At 35.7% G+C, this 24,744-nt stretch overlaps 1 protein-coding gene across 20 annotated transcripts in view; it reads left to right on the top strand.

Moving 5' to 3' along the window:
- Positions 1 to 24,744, top strand: part of DZIP3 (DAZ interacting zinc finger protein 3) — a 97,935-nt gene that overhangs the window by 21,222 nt on the left and 51,969 nt on the right. For 19 of the 20 annotated variants that reach the window (XR_012431716.1, XR_012431719.1, XR_012431718.1 and 16 more), the window contains exons 4-10: positions 491 to 646; positions 5,914 to 6,030; positions 13,828 to 13,908; positions 15,206 to 15,330; positions 18,136 to 18,250; positions 21,813 to 21,932; positions 23,288 to 23,389. Coding sequence is in view for 14 of the 20 variants with exons in the window: in XM_074033514.1 (XP_073889615.1) it covers positions 491 to 646; positions 5,914 to 6,030; positions 13,828 to 13,908; positions 15,206 to 15,330; positions 18,136 to 18,250; positions 21,813 to 21,932; positions 23,288 to 23,389 (816 nt within the window). In the remaining 6 variants the exon portion in view is untranslated. Of the gene's footprint in view, positions 1 to 490; positions 647 to 5,913; positions 6,031 to 11,222; positions 11,294 to 13,827; positions 13,909 to 15,205; positions 15,331 to 18,135; positions 18,251 to 21,812; positions 21,933 to 23,287; positions 23,390 to 24,744 lie in introns of all 20 variants that reach the window. The other variant, XM_074033510.1, reaches the window with a different exon arrangement.

The raw sequence follows: 24,744 nt of genomic DNA, 5'->3' as shown, positions 1-24,744 counted from the left end.
TCTGTTGTCCACTAGTTCTTCACAACTAATGTTAATAGATATTCCAGCAGGACTTGATTGTGTAGTTATCAATTAACAATTACTAATGCCTTAATCTGTAAGAATAAATTCCTGAAGATTATTACTATTTACACAGCTCTGACTAAATTGAGATGTTGAGTCATTCTACTTTACTACTTTGTTTACAGTTTAAACTGTTACAGCTATTCATTTTCAAATTGCTGTGTGTGAAGTATCAGTCATATAATGTAACAAGCACATTTAGATATATTTTCATGTTACAGAGAATAATATATGTAATATTTTAAGTTCCTAGAAAACAAAGAACATATATTATTCTTCCTTAGATGTTTTTGTAGTTCTGTCATAGAAGCTAGGAGAACAAGGGAAAATGAGCTTTGTTCCTTTTTTAATGCTTTGGCTGATTTTAGAATTAGAGTGAATGAGAATATGCATAATTGTGTAAATTTTAATCAATAATGTCTTCTAGGACAAACAGGAAAAGGACATAGCTACTGATCTTGTTCCTGTTAACCTACTGTTAGAAGTGAAGAAGTTATTAAATGCAGTGAATACTCTACCAAAAGGTGTGGTTCCTCAAATTAAGAAGTTCTTACAAGAAGATTTTTCCTTCCAAACTATGCAGGTAACATCGTAAGTTGTTATTTGGGACAGAAGTGCAGCTGTCTGTATATGACTTTTTTAATTGAAATTATTTTTAAACCACAGCGTAACCAAGGTCTTGAAAAAAATCTCTTATCTTACTTCTTGTAAAGGACTTTGTTGTCAACCTTGACTATAGACTTTTAAAAAATTGAACAAATAGAGTTATTTGGTGCTGGCCTTTTAAAAATAATGGTAGGAATGTGGGTTGGTAGCTTGGAAACTGTTGACTACAAGGTCTGGTGTTTATTCCAGTCCTACTATTAACCTGTAACATGCCACTCTGGGACAGAGCACTGCTTTTGGTCTCCTAACTCATAAAATGTTAACACATTTGGCCAGACACAGTGGCTCACGTCTCTAATCCCAGCACTTTGGGAGACCGAGGTGGGTGGATCACTGAGGTCAGGAGTTTGAGACCAGCCTGGCCAACATGGTGAAACTTGTTCTCTACTAAAAATGCAAAAATCAGCCGGGCATGTTGGCACATGCCTGTGGTCCCAGCTACTTGGGAGGCTGAAGCAGGAGAATCGCTTGAACTCAGGAAGTGGAGGTACAGTGAGCCGAGATCATGCCATTGCACTCCTGCCTGGGAGACAGAGCAAGACTCTGTCTCAAAAAAAAAAAAAAAAAGTTAACACATTTGTAAACAATGCATTTTTAAAAAATCATATGGAAAGTTTTGGAATTATTTGTATAATAAATATTCTGGGAGCTATATTGTAGATTTCCATCTTGAAAGTCTTTTTTCTGTATAATTTGTGGTAACTTTCAATATAAGAAGGATACCATTTCTTAAATTAATGGAGTTTTCTGAAGTTAAAGAAAATTATATACTCTTTTCTTTGTGGCAATTAACTAGGGAAGAGAAGGATAAAGCACCGTAGTTGTCTTGAGAAGGCTACATTTGTCTTTCTATGAAGGAATATATGGTTATTTCTATGAAACACATTAATACTATTATGATTAAAAATTCAAACAAACTGAAGCTATTCATAAGACTTTATGCACAATTATAATCTTAACCGAGATAATTTACCATAGTATAAGTGAATTCTGGCTAGAAATTGATAGAATAATGTCACCATTTCCCTCTTATCTTTTGGAAATCACTTACGAACAGTAAGATGGAAATCAGTAGCCTTCAGATATGCAAAAAATAGCAACTAGAAGGTAAAAATAGAAGAATAGTACAGTCATCTTTTGGTATCTGTGGGAGGTTAGTTCCAGGACACCCCCAGTACAAAAATCCAAGGATGCCCAAGTCTCTTATATAAAATGACATAGTATTTGCATACAGCCTGTACACATTCTCCCGTATACGTTACATCATCTCTAGATTACATCTAGGTATTGCATACCTAATACAGTGTAAATGCTATGTAAATAGTTGTTATACTGTATTGTCTTTTCAATTTTTTTAAATTATTGTATTCTTGCTATTTATTTATCAAATATTTTCAGTCCATGGTGGGTTGAATGCATGGAAGCAAAACTGTGGATATGGAGGGCGAACTGTACTTATTTATAATGATAACAAAAGTAAAATACTTAAGAAATGTACAAGATAAACTAGTATTTTTTTAAGATTGTTCTAAACCACTTACATGAGAATATCTGACCCCTGTACCAGTCCTAAAGAATCAAAATCTCTGGGGATAGATCTTCGAATTTGCATTTTAGTAAGTACTCAAGCACTGATTGTACTCACATTAAATTTAGAAATCAATACTCCATATTAAAACAATAAGTAAAACTCTCTAAAACTCTATTAAGGGTAAGAAATGAGGACCTGAATGGAATAGTACATGTAGGAAGACACAGTATGTTAAAGCTGTCAATTTTCTATAAATTAAAATCCATAAATATTGCAGGATTCCACTAAAATAATAGGATTTTTTTGGTTAGTGTCACTAAATGCTAAGTCTAAAGTTCACATGAGAAATAAGAGGAAAAATAGCCAAGAAAATTATTTAAGAAAAGTGTAAAGGAATAAGGCTGGGAATTTGCCCATTTAAAACATTAAAAGTTATTATGAAGCTCTAATAACTAAAAGATTGTGTTACTTGTTCTTTATACCTCAGACATACCTAGAAAATAGAAGATAAGTTCCAGAAGTAGGATCAAATATGTACAGAACCTTTATGAATGATAAGATGATAAAAATAGACAATACTAAAGGAAAAAGACAAGTCAGTCTCGGTGGGATATTTTAACATACTTCTCTTAATAACTGATATAACATGGACACAAAATTAGTAGACCTATAGCAGACTTGCTCTAATTGAGACATACATGTATAAACATTGCACCAGACTTCTCTTAATAACTGATATCACATGGACACAAAATTAGTAGACCTATAGCAGACTTGCTCTAATTGAGACATACATGTATAAACATTGCACCAGATAGTGGCAGAGTATGCATTCTTTTTAAGTGCACGCAGAACATTTACAAAAATTGACCATATACTAGGTCACAAAGCAAGCCCCATCAGATTTCAAAGTATCAAAACATACAGAGTATGTTCTCTAACTGCTGTTCAGTTATTCTAGAAATCAATAAAAGAGATAATCTAGAAAACTGGATATTCATAAGGTAAGATATATACCTCTAATCTAGGTAACCAATTGGTCAAAGAAGAAATCACAATAGAAGTTAAATACATTTTTGAACTGAATAAAAATATATATCAAATCCTGTGTTATTAGATAAAGCTGAGCTTCAAGGAGAATTTGTAGCTTGAGATGTAAATATTAGAAAAAGCAAGATTGAATATCAGTTATCTAAGTGTGACATTCAAGAAGTTAATGGAAGAACAGCAAATTAAAAGCACTTGAAAAGGAAGTAATAAGGATAGTTAAAACGAATGAAATCTATTTAAGCATAAAATAGAAAGGATCAATAAATCCCAAACTTGCTTTTATGGAAAGACCAATAAAATTGACAAGTGCATAATAAGTATGTCCAAAAAAGAAAGCAAAAATATCCAAAATCATGAATGAACATGAAAACATAAATACAAATACTGTAGTCATTGAAGATAATAGAGATAATTCTACTACTTGGAGTAGCTACCTGGTTTGTCTCATAGCAACCTTCCTCTGTGAAGAACTGGGAAAACTGGACAAATTTTTTTCTAGTAATTCTTATTTTTGCTTTTCTAGTAAATTATTTAATTCAACCTGGGATAGAGATGATTCCAACCTTTACTTAGTTCTTTGAGGAAGGGTCAGTTTCTCTATCTTTTGTAGCAGATTCTGTCGGTGCCCTTCCCATACCAATTGGACCCTACCTGTATTTTTAGTATGCTCTGGACAGTTCTAGTTTTCCATATCTATATCTGTATGCCTCAGGGCCTTTTTTTCTAGAACAGGAGAAAGCTATTTCTCCTGTTTAGAAGACCCAAGGAATTAATATTCCCCCATCACGACAGAAAGCACTCAATCAGTAGGTCTTGGGAGTTATCATATAAATATCCCAGTTGCCTCTTCCCTTGAGTTGGTTAATACTGAGGTTTTTATTTTTGAGTTTTCTAAAATTTCCTAGTTGTAATAACTGCAGTGGCCCACCATGGGTAACTAGCATAATAACACATCTTTTAATTAAAACCTACTTTTCTTCACTTTATTACTTCTCTACTTTCCTACCATTGTCTCTGTACCTCCCAAATAAACTATTTCCATTGAAATCCTTGAATTACGGTCTGCTTCCGTCGGAACCAAAACAGGGCCTCAATCAAAAGAATGGGCTGTTTATTGGGGCTGCTCCTCCTTATAGACCATGTGCTTCAATATTCCACCAAGCCTTGCAAATCTGCTAAAGGCTGTGCCACAACTGAATATGGCAGTTACTTTAATGAGAAAAGTAGCTTAAAAGTCAGGTCTCCAGAGATTGCCTTTCAGAGGTTTTTATTTTCATTGTCTTAGTAGTTTTCCATTGCTTTCAGATAATTAGTTTTTATATGCTGTCTGGGTGTTTTAGTTATTTTCATTGGGGAGACTGATCTGAAACCACCTAGGCTGTTTGACAGAGTTGGAACTTCAGTATTATGTTTTATATTTCTATTCAAATTCAAGAGATATTGTTTGAGCTTGGAATGTAGGTGAAATTCTTCGCTAGAAATGTAAATTTGGAAACTGTCAGGGTGTAGACACTATTTAAAATTGTGATAGAGGGTTACTTTACCTAGAAAACATGTATTGATAGAGAAGAGGTGCATTAAATTGATTCCTAGGGAGACTGAAATAAAGTATCTAGTCAGCTAGGAAAAAAAACAGGAAAATATTATATATGGAAACCAAGTTATGGAAGTGTAGATTAAATTTTCCTTGCAGATTATACATTATTAAACAGATTACATAATTTAAACCAAGCACTTGTGGGTAGAAAACATTGGGGAATGGACACAAAGACATAGTCCTGCCTTCCATTTCAACAATGTAAATAAACTATAGTACATAATAAAGCTTGCATTAGCTCAGTTGCAATCAGATTGTAGCATGAAATGGTTTACCCTTGTATTGGTATTAATGCCAGCATTCCTGTTTACCACAGGTTCAGGGCTGGAAGATTTTAGCTATGTCACACAATAGAAGGTATGAGAGTGAAGTGGGATTACCCCTTTCCTCTGAAGTAGGTGTGAATGTTGCCAACCCCTTGGCAGGTATAGGAATACCTTTTTAAAAAAATGTTTTAAAGAGGCTGGGCGCAGTGGCTCACGCATGTAATCCCAGCACTTTGGGAGGCCGAGGCAGGCAGATCACAAGGTCAGGAGACCAAGACCATCCTGGCTAACATGGTGAAACCTCGTCTCTACTAAAAATACAAAAAATTAGCCGGTCGTGGTGGTGGCCGCCCGTAGTCCCAGCTACTCAGGAGGCTGAGGCAGGAGAATGGTGTGAATGCGGGAGGCAGAGTTTGCAGTGAGCTGAGATTGTGCCAGTGCACTCCAGCCTGGGCGACAGAGCGAGACTCCGTCTCAAAAATAAATAAATACATACATAAATACATAAATAACATTTTAAATTGTTTTAAGGAAATAGTTACAAATGACATTCATCAGACTACTTAAAAACAAACATGAGAACATTGTATCTGGTTGGTATGGATTTCTTTTTTTTTTTAAAACCATCTTCATCTCTTTTTAAAATTTTCTCCAATGAGCATGAATTATTTGTATCATGTAAACATATGTAGATGTTTGTTCAGACTTATAGACATTTTTAACTGAATAATTTTCCACAGAGAGAAGTTGCAGCTAACAGCCAGAATGGTGAGGAAATTGTTCCTGCTTTGACTTTACGTTTCTTGATTATGCAACTAGAAGCAGCACTTAGGAAAATTCAAGCTGCCAATTATACTGTAAGTGTTTTCTTTTTGAAAATTTGATATAATGGACTTGATCAACGTTTCTCAGTGAGAAAACAGCCAATGCATGCTTATTTTAAGATGTGGGCCAATTTTTAATTTTCTCTTTTACCTCTAGAAAAGGGTATGTATAAATTGATTCCTTCCTGTGTCTTGTACTTTCTTATATGACTTTTGGATAACTTATATGTATTTTCTTATGTGACTGGCTCTGTAATAAACCTATTCTAGTCTCCTTCCCTACCACAAAGTTGTTCATCTTAAGAGAAACTTGAACTAATAGAAATGGGCTTTCCCAATTAGAAATGGAGAATCATAAAGTTAAAAAAACAAGCCAAGTATAGAAGGACAAATACTGCATGATGTCATTTGAATGTGGAATCTAGGCGTTGAACTCACAGAAGCAGATAGTACAATGGTGGCTAGGAGTAAGGGGTCAGAAGTACAGATTGAAGAGATGTTGGTCAAAAGATACAAAATTTCAGTTAGATGTGAAGAATAAGTTCAAGAGATCTGTTGTACAACAGTGACTATAGTTAATAACTATAATGTATTATAATCCTGAAAATTGCTTAGAGTAGATTTTAAGTATTTTCACCACAAAAATGGTAAATTTGTGAGGTTATACATATGTTAATTAACTTGAGTTAGTCATTTCACAATGTGTACATATTTTATAATGTCATGTGTATGATAAATATATACAATTTTTATTTATCAATTTAAAAAGAAAAAAAATTCTGTCTTTTTAAACCATAATTAATCAGTTTCTCTTTCTTCTGAGATTTCTATATTTGTAAAAGTTGGAATTTCTATTAGAGGTAAAATTAACAAAATGTATTTATGTGTTTGAGATCAAATGATACTTTAGAAATAAATAGGGTTATCTTCAAAACAGGACTACCCAGACACCAAAAAAAGGAGCCTAAGACATTAACTCCCATATTATAATGATGTACAAAGAGATGGAAAAATAATTCTTATTTAGGACTCTGGAGATTAGGGTTCTTACAGGGTGAGTTACACCATTCAGAAAGAGATTCTAGTTGGACTCCAATGAGGAAACAAAGAAAATGGGGGGTTTGCATTTTGTAATCCTGAACTTTGGGGATATGGCAGACCTGCTGTTTCTCCCACTGACCAGATTGCCAGTCAGTGAAACAAATCAATGTGAAATCAACCTTAACAGGTACCCATTGCTTAGCCTTCTTTACTTAGACATTACTTCAAAGATGAGTCTTAGACTAGGAAATGGAAGAGTTTCTCCTTCGTAGCTCTTGGTAGTACTTGTGAGCAGAAGTGGCATTGTCATGATCAAAGCAGTCCATTGCTGTATCCAAATTATCTGTCCTTCAAGGCCACCAAAAAGGGATAAGACAACCTTGTAGGAGGCAAGAGTGGATTATGTATTTTGGGGGTGCAGTTGCCAATTGCATCTCTGTATTAATTTTGTTCTAGTTCTTGGAATAATCTTTGCTAATGGGGAGAAGGTAGGAGAAAAGGACAGGGGCTTTAGGTTAAAAATGTACAATTTGCATCTATAAATTCCAGATATTTTCCTCCTCTAATTATAGCATTACCACAATTCTGTATCTTATCTTGTTCTTAGAAATGTTTTATTCAGAATTATATTAGCCAGTCTCTGTTGTGTTATTCATGAAGCTGTTTTCTTTTAATTACAAAATAATCGCTCACATTTATTTAGTGTTTGCTGTACGACAGCCACTGTTCTAAGCGCTTTGTAAAAATTAGCCCTTTTACTGTTCATGAGTACCCCATCTTAGGGCACAGAGGTTAAATAACGCTAACTTGACCAGGTAGTAAGTAGTGGAGTCAGGATGCAGTCCTTGGCTCTAGATTCTGTGGTCTGAACTACAACATTTTACTGCCTCTTCAAGGATGGGGATTTTAAGGTGGGAACCGCTTAGATGTTATGGGGAGTTTATGTTAATAGACTCACTTAGTCCATCAAGAACAAACACACATGTCTATCTCCACTGAGATCAGTTTGAAGCCAAATTTCTAATCCCAGTCAGTTATCTCCTCATCGAATACTGTTGATCATTAGAAGCATGCAAGGTGAGAGTATACAGTTAGATCAGTATAAACAGAAAGCTTATTGGCCAGGCACGGTGGCTCATGCCTGTAATCCCAGCACTTTGGGAGGCCGAGGCGGGCGGATCATGAGGTCAGGAGTTTGAGACCGGCCTGACCAACGTGGTGAAACCCCGTCTCTACTAAAAATACAAAAATTAGCTGGGCGTGGTAGCATGTACCTGTAATCCCATCTGCTCAGGAGGCTGAGGCAGGAGAATTGCTTGAACCCAGAAGGCAGAAGTTACAGAGTCAAGATTGCACCACTGCTCTCCAGCCTAGGTGACAGAGTGAGACTCCATCTCAAAAAACAAACAAACAAACAAAACAGAAAGCTTATATCCTGTGGATATTTTTGATTCTATGTACCTAGAAAAATCTTGTTTATGGTATGGGGAAATCTTGATGAAAAAGGGTAATGTGACAAAAGATAGGGTTATAATCTTCAGTCAATATAGAGCTTAAGAGCAGAGGAGTCCAGGGTTCTCCAGAGAAACCAGACTGGTTTTTGCTCTGTGTGTGTGTGTGTGTGTGTGTGTGTGTGTGTGTGTGTGTGTCTGTGTGTCTGTGTGTCTATGTGTCTATGTGTCTGTGTGTCTGTGTGTGTGTTCTGTTTTATATATATAAAACATACACACAAATACTTATATACACATATACATATACATGATTATAAGGAATATATATGTGATTTATTATGAGGAATTGGCTCATGTGATTATAGAGGCTCAGCAAGTCCCATGATCTGCTTCTGTAATCTAGAGACCCAGGAACGCTTGTGGTATAACTCGTCCCAGTTCTGAAGGCAGAGAACTAGGTATAAATCCAAGGATGAAGGCAGAAGTTGAGATGAGATGTCCCAGCTCCAGCAAGTAGGCAGGGAGCAAAAAGGGATGAATTCTTCCTTCCTCTACTTTTTGTTCTATGCAGGCCTTAATGGATTGGATGGTGTCCACCTGCATTGGAGAGGGCAACCTGTTATACCCAGTCTACCATTTCAAAGGCAGTTTTCATCTGGAAACACCCTCAGAGACACACCCAGAAACAATATTTAATCTGGGCATCCTGTGGCCAGTCAAGTTGACACATGAACTTAACCATCACAAATACAACAGACAGAGAGGTCTTGGTGTACCCCTCACACAGTTTCCCTCAATAGTTACATAATTACATTACTCCAGAACATATTTTTAAAAAACCAGGAAATTGATGTTGGTTCATGGGACTTTGTGTCTGGAGTCTCCAAGGACCACCCTCCTATTCAGAGATTTGCTAGAAGGACTGGACTCAGCATATGGTTATACTAATATCTAAGATTTATTACGGTGATATGATAAGGATATATAGTAGATCATATGGGGAAAACACAGGTGAAGTCTGAGGAAAGCCATCTACAGGTTCCTCCATATTTTCTCCCTTCAATGAGAAGCCACACAGCATATACGACCACCTCCAGCAATGCAAATATGGCAACATCCACAATGTTTCTGCCCAGGGAAGCCCATAGGAGACTCAGTGAGCAATATTTTTATTGGGCATTGGTCATCTAGGTACCTGCTGCCTGGCATGTATCAAAATTCCAGACTTCCAGAAGAAACTCCCAGGTGCTCAGCATAAATCACATTGTTTGCACAAATAGTCTAGACGTAGCAAGGCACCTTTATCAGTTAGGGAACAAAGTTCCCAGACATCAGCAAAGATCAGCTTTGCAAGCAGGCCTTAATAAGGATAACAGCCTCAGGCCAGCTCTGTTAGCTTTTTAATGCCCAGACTTGTATAGTTCTGTGCCATGTTATCAAATGTGTACATTTGTGTAACTACTACTGCAATCAAGATAAAAGAACTATTCCACCACCACAAAAATCTCTCTTATGACTTTTATGGTCACACCCACCTCTCTCCCTCTACAATTCACTGATCCCTAATCTATCTCATCTCAGTAATTTTGCATAGACCATTTTTTATGAAGGAAATATCCACATGGTTTGATTTTTCAATGAAGAAGTGATAAGCCTTATGTCCATACTATTTTGCAGAATTCATGTGGGAGAGTAAAGAATTTTGATTTAAAAGATCATTGTTTTCTTGTTTTGTTTTGTTTTTGTTTTGAGATGGAGTCTCACTCTGTCACCCAGGCTGGAATGCAGTGGCATGATCTCAGCTCACTGCAGCCTTCGCCTCCTGGGTTCAAGTGATTCTCCTGCCTCAGCCTCCCGAGTAGCTGGGACTACAGCACTTACCACCACACCTGGCTAATTTTTTGTATTTTTAGTAGAGACAGGGTTTCACCGTGTTGGCCAGGATGGTCTCGATGTCCTGACCTTGTAATCTGCCCGCCTCAGCCTCCCAAAGTGCTGGGATTACAGGCATGATCCACCGCGCCTGGCCAGATCATTGTATTTTTAAAGGTGGATGGTAGATACTTCAGTGTTCATTATATTATTATTTAATGTGCTCTTGATACCTAAAATATTACATATTAAAAGAGAGAGTGAATGAGAGTTTTTGAAAGGTTTAATGTAACAAATTTTTATACTTTTTTTTTTTTTTTACCAGTTTTTTAAAATTTTTATTTTCAATTTTTGTGGGTACATAGGTGTACATTTTATGGGGTACGTGACATACTTTGATGCAGGCATACAATATGTAATAATCACATCAGGGTAAATGGGCTCTCCATCACCTCAAGCATTTATCCTTTGTGTTACAACAATCCATTTATACTATTTTTCTTATTTTAAAATGTACAACGAATTATTGTTGACTGTATAATCATTTCAATTGATGCTGAAAAAGTAGGGTTGGTATTTTTGTAGAGATAGTATCTCACACTATTGCCCACTTAGGTTAAAATGGCTTATGTACAAAATATAGGCAATAAATGCTGGTGAGGATGTAGAGAAGAGAGAACCCTCTTACACTGTTGGTGGGAATGTAAATTAGTAAAACCATTATGGCAAGCGGTTTGGAGGTTCCTCAAAAAACTAAAAATAGACCTACCATAGGATCCAGCAATCCCACTGCTGGGATATACCCAAAGGAAAGAAAATCAGTGTATCAAAGAAGTATTTGCATTCTCATGTTTCTTGCAGCACTGTTCACAGTAGCCAAGATTTGAAAGCAACATAAGTGTCCATCCAGATGAATAAATAACAAAAATATGGTACGTATACACAGGGGAGTACTATTCAGCCATAAAAAAGAACAAGATGCCCCCCAGCACTTTGAGAGACTTGAGGTGGGAGGAGCACTTGAACCTGGGAGTTTAAGACCAGCCTGGGCAATGTATTGTGTGAGACCCCATCTCTACAAAAAAAAAAAAAAATTAAAAGAATGAGATCCTGTCACTTGAAACAACATGAATGGAACTGGAGGTCATTGTGTGAAGTGAAATAAACCAGATAGAGAAAGACAAACTTTGCATGTTCTCACTCATTTGTGGGAGCTAAAAATGAAAACAAGTGAACTCATAAAAATAGGAGAAGAAAAATAGACAGTAGAATGATGGTTACCAGACACTGGGAAGGGTAGGAGGGGGTTGGAGAGACTGTGGTGAATTATTTAGCATGTCAATTGCTTTTATAAGCTCCAGAATTTCTACTTGATTTTTAAAAATTATTTTCAATCTCTTTGTTAAATTTATCTGATAGGATTCTGAATTCCTTCTCTCTGTTATCTTGAATTTCATTGAACTTCCTCAAAACAGCTGTTTTGAATTCTGTGTCTGAAAGGTCACATGCTTGTCTCTCTGGTATTGGCAACTGTTGCCTTTTTTAGTTTGGTAGAGTCATGTTTTCCTGGATGGTCTTTATGCTAATGGATGTCCGTCGATGTCTGGGCCTTGGAGACTTAGGTATTCATTATAGTCTTCGCTGTACAGCCTTGTTTTGTACCTGTCCTTCTTGGGAAGTCTTTCCAGGTATGCGAAGGGACTTGTGTATTGTGATCTAAGTCTTTGGTTACTGCTGCCATATCTACATTAGGGGACACTCTAAGCCCAGTAACCCTGTGGCTCTTGCAGATTCGCAGAGGTACCATCTTGGTAGTCTTGGGTAAGATCTGGAAGAACTCCTTGGATTACTAGGCAGAGACTCTCCTTCTCTTCTCTTCCTTTACCCCAAACAAACAGCACTCTCTCTGTGCTGAGCTGCCTGGAGCTGGGGGAGGGGTGACACAAGCATTCTTGTGGCCACAACCACTGAGACTCCAAAACCAGCACAGTACTGGTTCTTGCTCAAACCCTGTGGTGACCACTGCCTTGCTACCACCTATATTGAGTCTCTCCTTTCTGAGCAGTGCGTTTCTCTCTGGCCCAAGGCAAGTGCACAAGTGTCAGACAGGACTCAAAGTCTGGAAGTGGGAACCCCAGAAGCCCACTTGGTGCTCTTCCCCACTGTGGCTGAGCTGATACCCAAGCTGCAAGACAAAGTCCCCTTTACTTTTCCCTCTGCTTTTCTCCAGCAGAAAGGCGTCTCTCACCATAGCCACCACAGCTGGGAATGTGTTGGGTCACACCTGAAGCCAGCATAGCTCTGAGTCTCACCCAAGGCCCATGGCGTGTACTGCTACTGCTGCTGATTATTCAGGGCCCAAGGGCTCTTTAGTCAACGGGTAATGAACCCTGCCAGTATTGGGTTCTTCCCTTCAAGGCAGTGGATTCTTTTCTGCCCCAGGGTGTGTCTAGAAATATTGTCTTGGAGCTAGAGCCTCATGATTCTACTGTGGCTGAACTGATATTCAAGTGGCAAGGCAGAATCATCTTATACTGTTCTCTCTCCTCTGCTCAAGCAGAGTGAAGGTGTCTCTCCCAGACATGTGGGTTGTTTTCCCTTGAGTTGGAGGGGTGACATAAGCACTCCCTTACCTACCCCATCTGGTATCTTACTAGGTTGCGTACACCACAAATCCACTGGCTCCAAGCCCAGCACAGCACCAGGACATGGCCAGGAACTGCAGTCCTTGTGGCCTAGACTGCCTTTTATTTAGGACCCCAGAGCACTTTGGCCCACACTGGCAAGGCTTGCTGGAACTCAGGCTCTGACTGCTGGGATGGGCGATTTGCCTATGGCTAACACTTGTCTAAATGCTACCTCCATGATCGCTGACTGAGTTCTGCTCCGTGTGGCTTTCTGATGTGACAGGGCAGCACTGAGTTCCAATGCAAAGTCCCACAGTCACTGTGCTTTCCTTCCCCCAAGCGCAGATTCTCTTTCCGTGCCACATAGCTGTAGTCAGGGGATGGAGGAAGGGATGGTGTAGGCAACTTAAGACTGTCTTTCCTACCCTCTTCAGTGCCTCTTCCCTTAATATGATGTTCAAACCAGGTAATGTGATCACTCACCTGTTTTTTTTTCTACGAAGGGGCTTTTCTGTGGGGTAGTTGTTCAGTGTGGTGTTCCTGTGTTGGGGACGATTGTTGGAACTTCTATTTGGCCATCTTTGTTCCATATCCTTTCCTTTGATTAAATTTTAATGTTTTATTTTGAGATTATTGACTATCCTGTTTCTTCTTCCTGGGTCAAATTATCAAATATATCTAAAATATATTATAGTTATTATTAGATGACTGATAATGTTATGATAATTTTTACTTGTTTTAATAGTTGTTAATTAAGCTTAGGATATTTAATTAAGCTTGTTGTACTGAAAAGCAGCTTAGTCTAAATAATGAATTAACATACTTTTTTTTCTTTTTAGGCACACCAGATTAATATTGGTTATTATTTGACATTACTGTTTTTGTATGGAGTAGCACTCACTGAAAGAGGAAAGAAAGAGGTAACATGTTATTTGCCCTTTATAAATCTTTTTACATCTTAGAATAATCAGGCCAAAGATTATAATATGAAACTAAAAATATTAAAAAAGGAATTAGCTTATAACTTCATTTCTTTTATTTATCTTTTAAATGCTTACCATTCATGTAAAATAAAAAATTATTTAGCTTCTTTCACTTGCATAATACACTTTAATCCATTTTCTAGTATAGCTTAATCCCTCTGGTTTTAATCTTATCCCTTTTGTAAAATATGAATTTTACCTCAAGTTCTTTGTCAAACTTAAGTGCAAATAAGTACAAATCTGGGAATTAACTAGATAATTTCTAAGGGTTCTGTTGAATTTAACGTTTCTTTTTCTGATTTTTAATGATTTCTCATATTTTCTTCATAGCTTTGATATTTCTGTTATTTTTTCTTCCCAAATCTGTATTTTTGACTTCAGAAATTAACTATATAAATATGACTTGTTAATTAGGTAAAGTAGAATTGATAAGCAGTCAAACTGAAAACATTTCTATTTTAAACAATTTCATGTAGTACTAATTATTTAGCGTGAAGTACTAGAGAATATTTTAAAAGTAAGGCCATGCAGCATTTTTCCAGCTTTTTTTTTCTAGAGAGACTGAGGTCATTATGCCTCAGTTTTACTGAAGCATCTATTATAATAGATCCTGATATTTACTTCCAGACCTATATTGTTTATAATTAAGGTGGTGATTCCCCAAAAGATTCTATATCTATGGGCAAGAAGTCACTTACTTTCTATTTGAAATACTGTGAAGAATTGTGCTCCCATTAGGAAGAATGATAAAGAATTGTGCTCTAACAGTTATCAGAAAAGCCCTTATTTTGGCCAGTAGTACTTGCCAGTTATGTATGTGTATGTATGTTTTTAAAAGATGGGGTCTCACTATGTTGCCCAAGCTGGACTTAACTCCTGGGCTCAAGCAGTCCTCCTGCTTCAGCCACATAAGGAGTTGGCACTATCGGTGTGCACCACAATGCCTAATTGCCAGTTTGAGATACACAAATTGTTATTACCATCTTAATATTCACTTTGAAATATTGGTTAAAGAAGGTCTTAAGTTTATTTATAAATAAATATTTTAAACACTGACTACATGATCTTTGTAGTCACATACAGAGATGCCAGGATTCAGAATGCGGATAAATGACCAGATGGTTGGATTATTTTTAAAGCTGCCCTAATTTCTCCAGTTTGAGAAATAATTGTTTATTGTAAAAGAAAAAAAATGACTTTTACATCAGCCAAACCTAGTTTTATGTTACTACAGGATTATACAGAAGCTGAGAATAAATTTCTGGTGATGAAGATGTTGATCCAAGAAAATGAAATTTGTGAAAACTTTATGTGTTTGGTTTATTTTGGACGTGGTTTACTACGATGTGCTCAAAAGAGGTAAGGATTTTAATTAACGGGTAGATGTTGCCTGTGAAGTCTCAGCATTGTGAAATGGAAGTAAGTGTGCTCAGTATACCAGGCATCGTGACATTTGTGCTCTACTGGTTTATCCTTTTCTTCTTTGGCTATTTGTATAGATAATTTCTTTAATGTAGTTGAGAATATTAAATAGCAAACTTAACTGGCGTGTTAAGTTTGACCATAGCAATAAAAGACAGTCTAGCATTAACATTAGGAGCATAGGCTTTAGAGTCTGATAGACCTGGGTTCAGCTACATTTTTTATCACTTACACTAAGAAACTTAATGTTGTTAAACCTTATATTTTTTTCTTATCTCTAAAATAGAACTAATAATAGTGTGGGGTTCACTTCATGAGGATGTTGCAGGTGATTAACATAGTGCCTAGGACACAAAAATGCTATACTTAATAAATAAATTATGGTTGGAGTTATTAGTATTATCACCACTAACTTGAAATAGTTTTGAAAAGTATAAAATGAGCTTATAAAGAGTTGAAAAGGGTCCAAATGCTGAGTTTTTGGAGTATTGGCTACTGCTTATTTTAAGAAAGTGAAATTGTATGGAGGAAACTATATAGATTATCTGTTTACTTCCTCTATGGAGATCCATAACCATTTGTAGCATCGTTCATTCATTTTATTTACTAAGTATCCATTATATTCCAGAAACTGTTAGGTGTTGAGGTTACAGTGGTTTACAAAATACAGTTCCTGTCTTCATGTAACTGAAAGTACAGTGAAAGATACAGATCTTAATCAAATAATCAGTCATAAAATATTTATGAAATAGAATAAAGAACTATGAAGGAAACTAGAGTGAATAAAGTCTTTCCTGGAGACTGGTTCTGGGAATCAGAAGTCTCCCTGAGGAAACAATGTTTGGCTAAGATCTGACGGATGAATTTGGAAAAGTTTACTTGGGCATACTTTTATGAAGGATTACTGCTGGGCCAAACCATTGGATCCCTAAAAGTGTCACCTATGTGGTAGTTCCCTGACTCTTTGTAAGGTTGATCTCCTATTCTCTGGGTTGCCTGTATTTTTACTAGGGTATCTGCAAGACATCTCACTTCTTGTTCACTGGGTCTGAGCAGCATGTGCCATCAATATAGTGGGGCTAGTATGATGCTTTGCAGAATGTCAAGATGATCCAAATCCCTTCAGTTTATACTGTGACAAAGTAAGAGAATTAACATAGCCTGAGACAAGAACAAAGAATATGTCCTGCTGCCCTTCTCAGATGTGAAAACTGTTTTTTATTCTCTTTACTGATGAGCATTGGAGAGAATTCATTCTCCAGATCATTGACACTGGAAGTCCAGTTGTATGGCAGCATCATTACTTTCATCCCTGACCTGTGGAGGACAACCACCACTGAGCTCAAAAACACTGGTGCCCTTCTTACTCTGTATTTCTTATTGTATTAATGAATGGGATGTCCTCTGAGCCTTTCTAGGATCACTTAATGGGTTCTGTGTTTTTATGTAGTAAGTCAATTCTAACATTCTCACTTCCTTGAGCCTCCTGACTCCTTTAATATGCCTCCAAGAAATTTTCAGCATTTCTACTTAATTTACTATAGACCATTGGTGTGTCCAAGTTTCAAGGAGCCTTCTCAGCACCATATTAGGACTGGATTCAGATGTCCTTTCTAGGAAGGTAAATCTTGAATTATGGAAGAATTTTTCCATATCAGTGTACACTTCCCCATCCAGCCTTGTGTTTACTCTTGGTTCAGCACTTTAAAGATCCACTTCCACTCATGTTCCTGCCAGTACGTTCTAGTTGGGCTCTGCAATTCTTATGATTAACAAGCTTTTTCTTCCTGGGCAGAGGCTCTGTTTTCTCACTTGGGCTCTCCACCTGACCTTAGATTTATTATCTGAAGGCAGTGAGGTAGGGGAAGATCTTAAGAAGGAAGGACATCATCTTTTGAGACATGCATCTCAGCTGGTATTTTTGCATGGTCTTTAAATAAAGATAGGCTACTCTCCTGTGGCAAGGAATAGGTCTTTGCCAGTCAAGAGCGTTCATGGGGGGAATTTAAGGATTCAGTGGTTCTAAGCACATTCACCTAAATATCCCAGTTTTCCATCTCAGGGTCTACTCATAGCATATCAAATCCCTAATTTTTGTGTAGTTCTGTTGAGGCTGTGTTTTGGGTCTCCTTTGCAGCTGTTCTACCCTTATGGTTAAATCTTGAGCTTCATTTTCATCATAGTCTGCCTTATGTCTAGAGGAGGTTCTTTAGATGTTGCCATAGAGGCCTTCTAGTTTTCAGTGTCCTGAGTTGATGATATTAGTCTTGTTGAGGCTGTGCATTCAATATCAGTTTGTTTCACTTTATGATTAAATTTGGGCCTTATTTTCAGCACGGATTATGGCCATAGGGGATGAGAGTCTCATTAAATTGCCCCCATAGAGGCCTGGATTTCACAGTGTATCCTGAGTTAATAGTTGGCTGACCTGTGCCTGTCATTCTCTTTCTTCAAGGCCTCCAAGACAGTTAACAAAAGCCAACCAACTCTACAGTCCCTTTAATTACCATGGCCCCCATACTGTTCAAGCTTGAGCTACTACATAATCTAGTGCCTCCCCTTCCACCTGTATTTCATCCCAATCTGCCGCAGGTGAGAGTCCTAGTATTTGTATTTCTATGGCATGCCAGAGGTTATCACCACCCTATTTATCACAAAAACTGGGTTACTTGTTGTATCTTTGGTAAACCATGCATCTGCACAGTCCCATTCAAACTAACCTTATTTTAAAATTCCTTTCAGATATAATGGAGGACTGCTAGAATTTCATAAAAGCTTACAAGAAATTGGAGATAAAAATGACCATTGGTTTGACATAGATCCTACAGAAGATGAAGATTTACCTACAACTTTTAAAGTAAGAAATTATTTAAGAGTAACATTTTATTTGTAACTAATGAGAATCATAATGTGTGAACCAACTATGTCATATTCTTACAGCATGCATGTTCTTTTATTGGCACATAACTTTTTATATAAGAAACAACCTTTATTGTATTACCTAGTGCAGAATGTATGATTCAAAAAGGAGGGAGAAGTGAGGTGGCAGTGTTAACATTTTCAAATAACAAGAAGATTAATAGCAATACTAGGCCAGTACTCTGCATGGTTAGAGTCAAATGTAGCAGTTAACTTTTTTTCCTAATTATCTTTACCATTATTTTGCTGTTGATTTATATTGCAAAGTAGTAAATGCTTAGTTCAGAAAACATGGAAAATATAAAAATGCCCAAAGGTGAAATTCATCTATATTTCTTCTTCAAATGGATAAACCATTGTTAGCATTTTTATTTATATCTTTCCAGACACACACACACACACACATAAACAATAGCCTTTATTTTGTGATTTTAAGTGTGATGTTGTGCACACTTATTTGTACTCTGGAAATATATAGTATTTTTTATTTCTCAGTCATTAGACTATTATACAATGCAATTTTGGTGTAATGTATCATATAGCTTTGCTTTAATTTACTCAACTAGTTCCCCGCTAAGTTTATTCTAAATATTTCCAGTTTTTCCTTCTTATATAAAGTGATGTTTGCATATTCGTCATGTCATTTCATTAGAATAAATTGCTAAAGGTGGAATTGTGGAGCAAGTGTTCACACAATGTAAAGTTGTTACACGTCTCCATATTTTATCTCAGGACATTGTACCACTTTGTATTCTTTAAATAGTGTGAGACTTTTCATTTTCCCACACCTTCTGGGTGTACTTTACCTTTTGGGTAATTTTTAACCCATCTGATAGCCGTTTGGGTCTTTTAAATTTGTTTAATATGAACATAGCTACAGCAGGTTTCTCTTGGTTAATGTTTGAATGACATATCTTTTTCAAAACTTTAGATCTTTCTTGATCTTTATGTTTTACCTGACTTTAAGGCCAAAAACATTACTCAAAATAAAGAGAGACATTTTATTAAAACATAAAATTCAGTTATCCAGGAAGATATAATAACTCAAATTTGTATATACCTAGTAGTATAGCTTCAAAATATATGGGCCAAAAATTGACAGAATTGAAAGGAGAAATATTTTTAAATCCCCAATCACAATAGAATATTTTAATATACTTCTCTCAGTAATGAATAGAACATGCAGACAGCTTTTGGCATTGTCTAGGTAATCATATGACTTTTAATTTTGACTTGCTAAAGTAATAATTTTATGCATTTTTAAAATACTAAATTTTCACCCCTACTTTACAAAGCAGTCCCTTACTTGATCCTGGTTGTTTTACTCTTTTGTTTCCTCTTTTTAAATATTTTGCTTTCTTTATTATCTAACTTTTTAAGTGAATATTTATTTAATGCACAGTAATATATATATTCAGTTTGTCAAATAATCTTTAAAGACTTAAAATAAGAGTTTCTGTTTTGTCATCTCTATCTGAAATTCTGCTTCTTCCAACTTTCTAAGCATTTTTCTTTGATGTTTACCTATTTTCCAAAAAAATACTGCCATTTAAAACATATCACCAGGTTTTCTCTATTGACTTTTCACTGTGAAAAATGAGAGTTTAGCTTGCTTATACATCCCCTATACACACACACACACACACACATACTCTCTCTCTCTCTCTCTCTCTCTCTCTCTCTCTCTCTCTCTCTCTCTCTCTTTCTCCTATCCTACTGGTAGTTACACGTTTTTATTAAGCTGGCCTCAGGGTTTCCCTTCACTCTCATCCTGGGAATTTTCCTCACCTTTCTTCTATGTGGAATCCTCTGTTTCTCAGAACTCAAGTTTTCCTTCCTAGGGTTGCTTCCTTGTTTTGGTGGTGCAACTCCTCTAGCCTCTAGCAGCTTCCCGTAAAAGAGGCCTTGCATGGGAGGTAAATTTTTTGAGACCTTTCAAGTGTCAAAATAATTTATCCTTTGTATGCTCTATTCATATCTTGCTTGAGGGTAGAATAATTTTTCTTTTCGGAAACAGGTTCTTGCTCTGTCACCCAGGGTGGAGTGCAGTGGCATGATCATAGTTCACTGCAGCCTCAACCTCCTGTGCTGAAGCAATTCTTTTCCTTCAGCCTCCCAAGTAGCTGGGACTACAGGCACATGCCACCGCACTTGGCTAATTTTTTTTTTTTTTTTTTTTTTTTTAGTAAAGACAATCTCAGTATGTTGCCCAGGCTGGTCTCAAACTCCTGGGCTCAGGTGATCCTCCCACCTTGGCCTCTAATTTTTTAAAAGCATTTTTTTGTTATCTTTTAACTTCTAATATTACTTTTAAGAAACTTGATTTCATTCTGATTTTTAAACTTTTGTATTTGACCTGTTTTATTGTCTTCTTTCTGGGAATTGTTAAGGATATTTTCTGTATCCCCAGTGTTCTGAACTTGTATTTTTTGCTTCTGGGACATTTTCTTGTTTTATATGTTTGATAATATTTTCTTAACTTTCTCTTTTTCTTTGTGAAATACTTATTATTCAGATGCCTTGCAGACTAGACTGAGTCTCTAATTTTCTTATTTCTCAAAATATTTTTTTCTACTCTCTGGGAAATTTTCTCAACTTTATCCTCCTGCATTGAGCTAATATTTGTGAAATAATTTCTAGAGGCTTATTTATTGTATATACCTTCAATATATTACCAGTAATACTATTTGAAATTTTGTAACTCTATCCCTCTAAAGGATAAGTATGAAGGACCTTATCTAATCATTTAACTTAGACCTGATAACATGATTCACCTGTATTTAATCAGCATTTCATTTATTTGTTATGTGTTTTATTCTATTTTTTTTCTTAGAGAGAGGGTCTCATTCTGTCACCCAGACTGCAGTGGAATGTTGCTACCATAGTTCACTGCAGCTTTGAGCTCCTGGTCTCAAGCAGTCTTCCTGCATTGACCTCCCAAAGCACCACGATTACAGGCATGAGCCACCACTTCTGGCCATTTAATCAGCATTTTAAAATGAGAAATTATATTCTGATTTGTAACCAAAGACATTGAAAACATATTTCTCTACTGTACTTTTGCCCGTTATAGCAGGAATGGCATATTGTAGTACCACAGTGGTTTCACTGCCATTGTAGTGACCTAGGGATTGGTTCCAGCCAAGATTCTCTTGGACACCAGTGATTTATTATCTCTCTGTGTGTACATATTAGAGCAAATAATTCTTGATAGGAACATGCCAGGTGTTATGAGTTAGGTGATAAAGAGAAGTATGGCTTCAAACATAAACTTCTCTCCATTCTCCATGATTTTATCATTCATTAAGAAATCCAGTCCTTCTAATTTAGGACCTTCCTATACATTGTTTACTTTGAATTAGGGAAATGTTTCATTACTATTAAAAAAATGCCTATATACAAGCACTTCAAAAAGGGGTATGATATGGACATATTACCAAGGTAAAACATGGGTAGTCTTTATTATTAATAATTCATAATTCTTTGTTTTTAAAATCTAGGATCATCTTAATAATTTTATCAAGACAACTGAAAGTAATATAATGAAGCAGACGATTTGTAGTTACCTAGATTGTGAACGATCTTGTGAAGCTGACATTTTGAAGAACACCAGTTACAAGGTACTGTAATTGTCAATTAACAGTATTTCAGTATTTTTAAAAAGCAATTGAAAAAGTATATATATAAAATTATAAAAAATTATATTTTGTATAAAATATTTTAAAAGAGCATTTAGTTTAATTACAGTGGTAAAGCAGCTGAAAAGTTATTTGACTGTCTCTGAGAACTTAGATTCAGAGTGATCAGGAATTATTTATATTCTGTGAGTCAATAAAAGAATAAATTGGTTTTGCTAAGGTTTTGTAACATTCACGTGCATCTGAAGTTATAAGTATTATTCCTGCAGTCAATCATACAGTGAAAATGATCTAAAAAATGCTTTACTTTATAGTTAGAATTGTTAGAGGTTAAGAATGGTAGCATTTTACTAAGGAGAAAGTTTGTCACTCCTCAGGAATGATGCTACTAAATAAGTGATCATTTTCTCTTCTATGGGCCTTGGCAGGGGGAAAAAGTAACCAGCCTTGATTTGAAGAAATTTAGCTGTCAGAATACTTCTGATAGATCTATCTCTCTGGATCTATCAGAATAAGACTTTGTGAAATCACAAGATGGGATGAGACGATGTGCAAATCAGACAATACTTCTAAAAAAAATAACTGAAATCTTAATTGCGAGGCATGATGTGTACAGCCAATCCGATAGCTGGGGAGAAGGAGAAGACCAAGATCTACTCAATAGAAGTTGAAAAGTGAGCCTGGTGACATGCAGTGCTCAGGGTCAAGCTTGTTCAGTATTGGTTTAGGTGACATGGCGATATGGTCCTAAGGTTTCTCAAGAATGCTTTAGGGTTCTAATCAAATGAACAACAGCATGTAGCAGCAGAAATACCTGGGCACACAATTTAATTTTTGTCATCAAAGCAAAAATTTTAAAAAGCAAGGCTGTAGTTTCCAGGCAGGGTACAGTTGGAAGGACAGGCAATCTGTATGCTCAGAAAAACCAGTAGCTCAGGAGCTGTCAGCAAGGCAGCAAATCTGAGTTCTCATGATTGGTAACAGGGGATTCAGGCAGTAATGGTATGGAGCTGGGATGGAGGAAAAGAGACATGTAAAAATGGAGATGAACATGTTCCTCTATAGACATCACTCACTGGGTTTCTAATATTGTGTTGTACGTAGAATGTGGAAAATATATTAACTTTTCAAGTTATTGACCATTTTTTTCCGTCCTAATTTTCCTGTCTTTAGTGACTTGTAAAGTTATTTGGTGATCTCTGATTTCTGTTGATAAATTTTGAATGCCATGTAAAATTTAATTATAGAATAATTTTTAAAGTGACTTAATATAATTTTTTTCATCTATGTAAGAATCACCATGTCCTTACTGATAACTTACTTTTATTTTTTTCCAGGGATTTTTTCAGTTAATGTGCAGTAAAAGTTGCTGTGTTTATTTCCATAAAATTTGCTGGAAAAAGTTCAAGAATTTAAAGTATCCAGGTGAAAATGATCAGGTATTATATTCATTCTTAAAACTACAACAGCATTTCTTTCTCTACCCTTTCTTCTTTTGTTCTCTTCATCATCGTTTCTTCCTGTTCATAACTTCCCTCCTTCTTTTTACTTCCTCCTTTTTTTCGTTTTCTTTTACTTCCTTCTTTGTTCTTTCCCAATTCTCTCTGATGCTTATCTCCCTACCACTTTTCATTCATTATCATCATTTATTGAACGGCTCTTTGTAGATGACACGCTACCAGTTGATTTGCTTAGTGGTTTCTATCAATTTGTTCCCTTCCTTTTAGAAATGTATACTCTTAAGAATAGAAATATTGTTGCATATATGCACATAGGATCATAGAATAGAATTTCTTAGTAAACACACAGAAAGGATAATTATACAATTTTAAGGATTTCCATTTTAGAGGTGATGAACAAGGACAGATTTCATAGTCTTCAAAAATATATTTAGAATCTTTAATATTTATATTTAGTTATAATGGTTACATATCATATATAGTTATAGATAATATGTAATTATATAACATGGTTATAATATGTAATAGTTATAATTATGACTATAATTATATGTTATAATTGTATATAACTATATAATTATATAACTATAATTTTATAAGTTATAATTATAACTATTATATAATATATAATATATAATTGTTATAATTATTAACTATTATATAACATACAATAGAGTTGTTTGCAACTAATATTAAAGTGGAAATACAAAGCCCAGCTCTGAATTAATTACTCCTTAGTGAGCTGATGACCGTAAGTTGGGTCTATAATGTTTGATTCTATAGTGTTTACATTCTACGAACAACAGAAAACCCATTTAAAGTAATTGTGGTGTAGTAGAACGTGCATTGAATATGGAGTTGGGAGATCTGGGTTCCAGTCCAGACTGAGCCACTTACTAGTTTTATTATATTAGACTGGTAACTTAATTGCTCAAAGACTAATTTTTTTAAGCTGTAAATTAATAATAAGATAAACCTATTTCATAGGGTTTTTGTAAGAATTAACAGATAAAACAGATGAACTCACATTGTAAACTGTAAAAACAATTGTATGAAGATTTACTTATTTATTTTTAAGTGGTATATACTTTACAATTTCCTTGATTGTTGGGGCAATTAATATTACTGAATTTTAGAAAGAGAAGTAAAAGAAAAATGAATAACTTAGCCAAAAGAAATATCAGGCCAGAACTAGAGAAAGGATGTAACATTTTTATTCTTTCCTTTTCCCTAGAATCTTCATGTATCTGATAGAAATTCAGTAATCCTCTTTACACATGTTTAATGAGTACATTTTACTTGAAGTTGCTTTCTCTGGAGTAGCAAATGCATCT

Source organism: Macaca fascicularis, chromosome 2, assembly GCF_037993035.2.
Source record: "Macaca fascicularis isolate 582-1 chromosome 2, T2T-MFA8v1.1".
Classification (NCBI taxonomy): Eukaryota; Metazoa; Chordata; class Mammalia; order Primates; family Cercopithecidae; genus Macaca; species Macaca fascicularis.
Note: the sequence above shows the minus strand (reverse complement) of the source record. Positions and strands in the feature narration are given on the sequence as shown.